We start from the raw sequence: 7,463 nt of genomic DNA, 5'->3' as shown, positions 1-7,463 counted from the left end.
AAGGAGCGAGAAAGCTGAGCCTGTGAAAGAGGAAATGCACCAATGGGAGGCTGCCCCCGGGCACCCGACTGCCTGAGCCGCCGGGAGAGCGAGCCCGGTCCCTGGGAGCGGGCCGGGGCAGGGCCCGCGGCTCCCGCATGCGGAGCCCCAGGGGCTGAGCGGCTGTGAGGCGCCCGCGCCAGGTGAGAGAGCGGGGCAGGGGCTCCTGCCTGGAAGTTTCCCCGGCGGAGCGGGGCGGCCCCGGCCCCGCGCACGAGTCCGGCACTGGCAGCGTGAGCCCGCGCTTGGTCCTCACCGCCGCGGGGAGCCCGCCAGGGCCAGGGCCAGGGCCAGGCCGGGGCGCGGGGCTGGGGCTGGGGCAGGTGCAGCCCGGTGCCCGCTCCCGCCCCTGCGCGGCTCCCTCTGCCCGCCCGCAGGGCGCCCCATGCCCACGAGCAGCTGACGCATGGACGGGAGGATGAAAGGATACTTGGACCAGCAAGTGCCTTACACTTTCACACACGTGAGTAGAGCCCCGTGGCGGGGGGGCGGCTGTGCCCAGCCCCGGGCCCCGTCCTGGCGGGACTGTCCCAAGCGCGTTTGTCGTCCCCCCCAGAAACCGCTCGGCAATGGGACCCTGATGGGCACCAGGAGAAGACCCATGGACCCAGGCTTACCTCCCCCGCAGGACTCGGAAGGTAAAGGCAGCCGCGCCGGGGGCTGCGGGCGGGGGAGGGACGGGGCCACACGGACCCTCCCCCGCCGGGCTCCCTTCCCACCTCTCCCACTGCTCCCACCCAGTCCAGCCCCCGCGCGTCCACGCTCCAGTAGGCGAACCTCGTACTTTTTTCTTGCAGACCTCTTCCAGGATCTGAGCCAGCTGCAGGAGACTTGGCTGACCGAAGGTAAGCTCCCCGGCCTTGCCTGTGCTCCTCTTCGTCTCCCCTTGGTTGTCCCTGACATTTGTCCTGTTCTTCCCTCACTTTGTTTGCCCAGTTCTAAACCTTTAAATATTTTTTTTCCAGCCTTGCCAACCTCTGGGCTTGTGTAAATCGGGGATTATGAATCACACTATTGTGCTGGCTATTTGCTTATGAATGGTGCTTGGCTCCTGGCCATTTTCTCGGTTAAAAATTTCACTCGCAGCATCTACTGGCAACAGCTGGGATTTGGGGTTAATTTCTCATTTGAGTTTGTTAGTTGCCAAAACACTGATGATGTCTTAAATAAACACTGAACCACTACCTTTAATTGGGGAGGGGGGGGACTCCTCTTCCGAATTCAAAGAAGGTAGTTCTCTGAGGATTTGTCCTGGAGTTTCTTTGCCTCTCTAAACAGTGTGGTCAGTTTGGATTTCTAAATTGTTTTGCCTTTTGACTGTAGCATTGAAGGAAAATGATCAAATCCCAGCGAGCCCAATTAATTCAAACTCCAACTAATGGGCAGTGATCTATTGCAGTGCTACCAGTGGCCCATTCTCTGAAAGAGTTAAAATGTTGGTTTTAGAGTGTTTTACTTTAACAGAAGAAGAAAAACTCTTCCCTCTCCAAAGGTGCTTAACATGCTACTGACCTTAAACAAGTATTTAAGGGTCTGATAATCCAAATGGCAGTCTTCCCTCTAATTCTACTATCAGAAGAAGAAATAATCCCGCTGAAGTGTGACATTTTAGCAGTAAATTGCAAATTTAGTCATATAAATGGGCTTTTATTATTAAAACATTTTTTTCTATTTCAAACCCAAATGAAAAGTCTTTGATCAGGAGAGCCTTTGGGAACATAGACTTCTGTGGATGCAAAACAATGTCTGGAGGCCAGTCCAGGATTAGAATTCCTGTCCCTTTCATGCTGCCAGGAAAACAAGGATGGATTTGCTTGAAGTCCCTTCATATTAATGGCCTCCGTGCACACTTGGAATGAATTAAGAATGAGATTCTTTTAACTTTAAGTCGAAGAGGTGTTTGAAAGAAGACTTAGTAAGTAGGGACCACACTTGGAGTCTGGTGGATTTTGTGTTAGGCCTTCTGATTGCCTGTAAATATTTTAAATGTCATTACGGTAAAATCCAAAGAGCTTGCAGAGAATCTCTTGTCAAATGTTCACGTCAGTAATAGCCATGCTTCCCACTGTGGTGTTCTATGTCTACCTCTCAGGCATGGACAGAGGTAAATAACCTGTCATTAACCCAGCCCTGAGGAAGGGTACCTTGTGCCCAGAAGCTTGTCTAAGATCCCTCCCAACTGCACAATTGGTCCAATAAGAGATGTTTGAAGAAAAGCCTACCTCTCGTTAGACAATTACTGGAGGGGAAGAAATTATTTTCCCCCAGCTATGGAGTTACTGGAAGGCAATCGCACAGAACTGCCTAGTACAGTGCTAGAGTGCAAGTAAAAAGTTTAGGATTTTTGCCAGCCCTGCTATTGGTTTGTGGAGTGCCCTTTCACCTTGCTAAGCCCCAATTTCTCCACTTGCCAGTTAATAAATATTAATACTTTGTTCTGCCCTAGTCCTTTTATTCAGGGATTTCAAAATGATTTAGCAGCAGCAATAAAATGATCCTTATGACAACTCTGAGGTATGTTTCACAACTCTTGTTTTAAATATGGGGACACTCAGGCATGGAACATCTCCGTGCCTTGCTCAAGATCCCACATCCAGTACTGGAATCTTTCTTTTGGCACCTGGTGTCATGCTATAACCACATAACTACATTCCCCTCCTCTGCACTTCCCTATTTAATAATAATAATAATACAGACCTAACTCACCCATGTAACTTAAGTTTTGCATAACTCTGAGGTCTTTGGATAGAAATGCAGAGCTATTGGGTTGTATTTACTGAACACTCAGTGTTGGGAAACCTGGATTTGGGGGGAACAGGGATAAGTGGAAAAAAATTCTATTTCTCCAGTATTAAAAAAGAATCACTAATATATACCATATAAAGGAGAACTAAGAGAACTTGCTGAGGAAAGGGGACTGGCTTTACGAGGTCATGGAGAAGCCCCTTGAAGAAAACTCTTGCAGTTACCTAAAGTATTCAAAACCTTGTGGACTTCCTCTTCCCACCACAGTTCATAAGTGCAATGTTCCAGCGTAAACTAAAAAGAAACCTGGAGCTTCATAGTTAGTGACAGACTGTCTGCATTGTAAAAAAACACCCAATCAGAACAAAAATATTTAGTTTAAAAAGTGAGATGTTATTTTCTAAAGATGTAGTTCTATCAAACATCAAGAATTTTTATCTGACTCAAAGAGTTTCATTACAGTCCATGCCTTTTATGAGATTAAGGACATGTTGCTATTATAATCCAGGTTCTGATGCTCAGATTCTTTGTATAAGGGAGAAGTGGCTTCTTAGCTGCTCTTTTAGGCATGATAAAATTGTAACTGAATAGAAATTCTGTTAAAGGCTCATTGCCCCATTTTCCTGGTTTTACTAGGGAGAGTTCCCTTCTTAAGCAGATTCTTTTATTTGCCTCTTTTTTGTATTCACTGGCAGTTCATATTCTTTATTAGTAAATCTTGCAATCCAGAATTGTCTAATGCTTATACATGTCGATCGATCTGCTGGCATCTGTCACAGATCTAGATGATGGAAAGCTATTGATATCTTTGAACAGTATAGGAAAAAACTCGCGGATATCTAAGAAATATGGGTAACTAAAAACCAAAAGTGAAACCTTGAAATATGGTACTCTAGATATTCTGTGCCTCAACCTCAGGCAGTTTAGAAATCCAGCTCCTTTTATTTCTGTTGCTTCTGCATTTACTATATGTGGAAAGGAAAAAACTGCAGGAAGGAAGCAACTTGTAAATATGAAGTCAGGAATGAGTTAGTGCCAAACACCCAGCTGTGCACAAAATTAAAAAAATAAAAAGTATGTGACAAACTTGTTCTGCAAGTGGTTTAATTCTGCAGCTTTTTGCAGAATGGGGCCCAGTTTCTCAGTTGCACTGGTATAAAACATCAGGTTCTGCATATGGTTGTCTTCTAAGCAGACTTTGAAACCTTTGAAGTTCTCTTACAGATTGCTTTTGATCTGAATTGGAGCATATTAGTGCAAAGGTGTGACTCTCCAGTAAGCAACTATATAACTAATTTTGAAGGAAAGCTTTTTTTAAAGTGACTCTTGATTTAGAAGTGCAAAAATTTCACTAGAGAAAAGTTTCTGTGTTTTCCTTAGTTATCTGTTGTGACTCCTCCATTTTTAGAACCACTGTGTGAGGAGGAGGGGGAGCTTGTGTTCATCCTTATTAGCCACTGGTCTCAAAGTATGGGCTATAATGCTCTGAAACTTCTAAGTGCTGCGGGATAAAATGGGGCAAGCGTTGATGTATGCAGTCTAAGCGACTAAAATAAACCTGGAGAGAGACTATAAAAAGCCTGTTTAGGGTTCCCAGCTCTCCTGAAAGCACAGCTGGTACTTTTGGAAGAGGGAGAGATGGAAGCAAATTTCTTTGACTGTTGCAATAGTGTGAGAGAGAGAATGAATTTGGAAAATCATAATTTTCTTGAAAGCAAGACTGACAAATTTGACTTTGGGGCATGAGGTCTATAAATATATTTACAAACAGACCATCTGCAAACCTTGTAAGCCACCAAGCCTTAGAATCCCAGTCCAGCCCTGACCCTGCTATTCCTATTCCCAGACCAGATAAACTGCTGGTTTTATAAGCAACAGGATACAGCCCAGTGGTTTTTGTACTGTTTTTCTGAGTTAGACTGTCAGCAGCTTGGGACAAGCACCTGGGCATGGTGTTTTGTTAAAAAAAAATATATAGAATAGACACAGTAGCTGAGACCTCCAAACTCGGGTCATCACTGCAGAAATGAAATAGCAACACAGGGTGACAAAGGGACTCGGGCAGGGCCCACTGCCTAAGCACCTGTGCCGCCCACAAATGCCACTTCAGATGACAGATATCTTGAAAAGATTGTTCATTCTTTGAATTTGGTACATTTTCCTTTCCTCTCTTTGATTCCATTTATTGCTATGTAGATTACTTAAAATTGGACTGTCCAACATATGCACCCCCTTCCCCCTTGTGCAGGCTGCACCAGCAGCACACGCATCCTCCAGTATTCCCCAACCACACAGCAGCAAAAGAGGGAGTAACGGGCCACATTTTAATCACTCGGCCACCAGTTGGACAGCCCTGATTTTAAAATAACAGTGGAGGAGCTTTATTGCCTTCAGTCTAGACCATTACCCTGGTGTAGCACAGGGTTATTCGCTGAAATGGATTTTTGTAGTACTTTGTCCTGTTTCAGATGACAGGCCATCCCCCAGTGGATGTAGCTAGCTGCCCATCCTGGTACCCCATCTTGTCAGCCAGGTGGCCTGTGTTGTCTCTGTCCTGCAGAGCCAAAAGACCGTGTGACCAGGCTTCCTCTGCAGTGCCGCTGAAAACAGTTTTGTCCATTCTGCATTAGTTGCCAACCTGTTTTTAGCACCAGTTTACATGAAGTTTGGGAGACAGATGCTCTCAGCTCGTACTTGATTTTCCTGCTGTACAAAATCTCTAGAAGATCTCATTAAAACAAGTGCAGCACCAAACACTTTTTTTTCTCTCTAGTTCAGCCTATGCTGTGTGTACTGAGGCTGATGGTCTGTGTTCTCCACAAGACAAACTTTGACTGTCCTTTGTCATTTCTCTTATGAATACACCCTCTGCTACCACTGTAACTGCACCTGCTACGCTAGTGATCTAACTTTGTGCAAGGGCAGATTTGTCCGGGAGGGGACAGAGGCTAAGTCTGTGTAATGTAGGGTAAAATCAAGAATAAGTGCTTAGTGGAGCGTAATTCGTGATTGCCCTGATGCCATTGTTGTCCTTTAGTTTAGAGGCAATTCTGGCTCTGAAAAAGTGTTTTCTGATGTTCAACCTAAATTTCCATTAACTATTCAAGTTGCCTGTTCTTGGTTATGTCATCCATACGAAGCTTGTTCTCATGTCCTTCAGGGGGATGTGTAGCTCATTCCATCATTTACATCATCCTTATTTTTCACCTAAATTTACCCACTCTTACTCTGATGACTTTGACTGTTGCAGGTAGCAGTGATGGAACTGTGAGCACAGGGAAAGTTGTACCTGGAGCTGGGCCTCTGCTGGTGTCTCTTATAGGTGCTAGACCCATGGGAGCAATAGCAAGTACAGTCACAGTTACAATGTGTCCCAGATGTTTTTTAGACCGTTGCCTCTTCTTGTGAAAGGATGGTCAGTAAGATGTGCCTCAAGCAGGACACCATGTTTTGTGTGAAGGATTACAAAAAATCTGTAACAAAGGAAACTCCCTCCCAAATCAGCATGATTAGCATCTTGCTTTTGTACTTGCTGCCACAGACTCTCCCTGCATCCATCAGTTGCCTCTCCTGCTGCACTGAGGGGCAGTCGTGCTTAAACCACCTTTTCCAAGTTGGTCTTTGAAAGTTACAGCAAAAATATGCTCTTAGCTGTATCCCTGTGCAACAAGAGTGACCTCCAGTCACAAACCACATTGGTCTTCTGTAAGTCCCCAGGGAGGGACGTGTGCTCTTGACTTCCCTTAAACAAGCATCTCTGTCAGTACCTCTGTCAGCCCCCACCATCAAGGTTCAGGCTAGAATGGACTCGGTTCCAGCAGACTGGAGCTTTCTTTTCTCTGGTCCGTATGTCCCTTGTTACTAGTTTTATTGCTGTATATCAGAAGGGCAGTCTGTCTCAGAGAGTTTCTCTAACCAGTCCTTACACAGAGTTGTTCACCTCCACATGCCAAAGAAGTCTACCCATGTACCTGTAGCAGACAGTATAGAGCCATGTACTTTTTCCCTGGGCTGGGGGGAGGAGGAAGAACAGCACTCCAAGTTATGCATTTCTGCTTAGGAGTGGTAGATCCAGTTCTTACAAAAGTAGCGTGGCGGATCCAGCTGTTTCTCAGTTTCACAGATTTCACAGACACTAGGGCTGGAAGGGACATCAGAAGATCTTTGAGTCCAGCCCCCTGCCCCAGGGGCAGGAAGTCAGCAGGGGTCATAGGATCCCAGCAAGATAAACATCCAATTTTTTCTTGAAGGCATTAAGAGTAGGTGCTTGAACCACCTCTGGTGGCAGGCTATTCCAGACCTTGGGGGTGCGGACAGTAAAGACGTTCTTCCTTATGTCCAGCCTAAAATGGTCTTGCAGGAGTTTATAACCATTTGACCTTGTCATCCTTTGGGGCGCTCTGGTGAACAAATGTTCCTCCAGATCCTGGTGAACACCCCTGATAAACTTATAGGTGGCCATCAGATCACCCCTGAACCTGCGCTTTTCCAGGCTAAAGAGCCCCAGGGCTCTCAGCCTGTCATTGTAAGGTCTGTTTTCCTGACCTCTGATCATGCGCGTGGCTCTTCTCTGGACTCTCTCAAGCTTCTCCACATCCTTTTTGAATTGCAGAGCCCAAAACTGGACACAATACTCCAGCTGCGGCCTCACCAAAGCTGAGTACAGTGGGAGAATGATG

General features: G+C 46.0%; 1 protein-coding gene across 2 annotated transcripts in view; it reads left to right on the top strand.

Moving 5' to 3' along the window:
• The first annotated feature begins 12 nt into the window (after nt 1-12).
• The window catches only part of ETV4 (ETS variant transcription factor 4), a 47,576-nt gene continuing 40,125 nt past the window's right edge, over nt 13-7,463 (top strand). For both annotated transcript variants that reach the window (XM_090044090.1, XM_090044089.1), the window contains exons 1-3: nt 13-502; nt 596-677; nt 837-884. In XM_090044090.1, coding sequence (XP_089900216.1) covers nt 446-502; nt 596-677; nt 837-884 — 187 coding nt within the window. In that variant the 5' untranslated portion in view covers nt 13-445. The remainder of the gene's footprint in view (nt 503-595; nt 678-836; nt 885-7,463) is intronic.

This window comes from Crocodylus siamensis, chromosome 4 (genome assembly GCF_052110815.1).
Source record: "Crocodylus siamensis isolate JL-2025a chromosome 4, ASM5211081v1, whole genome shotgun sequence".
NCBI lineage: Eukaryota > Metazoa > Chordata > Crocodylia > Crocodylidae > Crocodylus > Crocodylus siamensis.
This window is presented reverse-complemented; position numbering and strand designations above follow the sequence as displayed.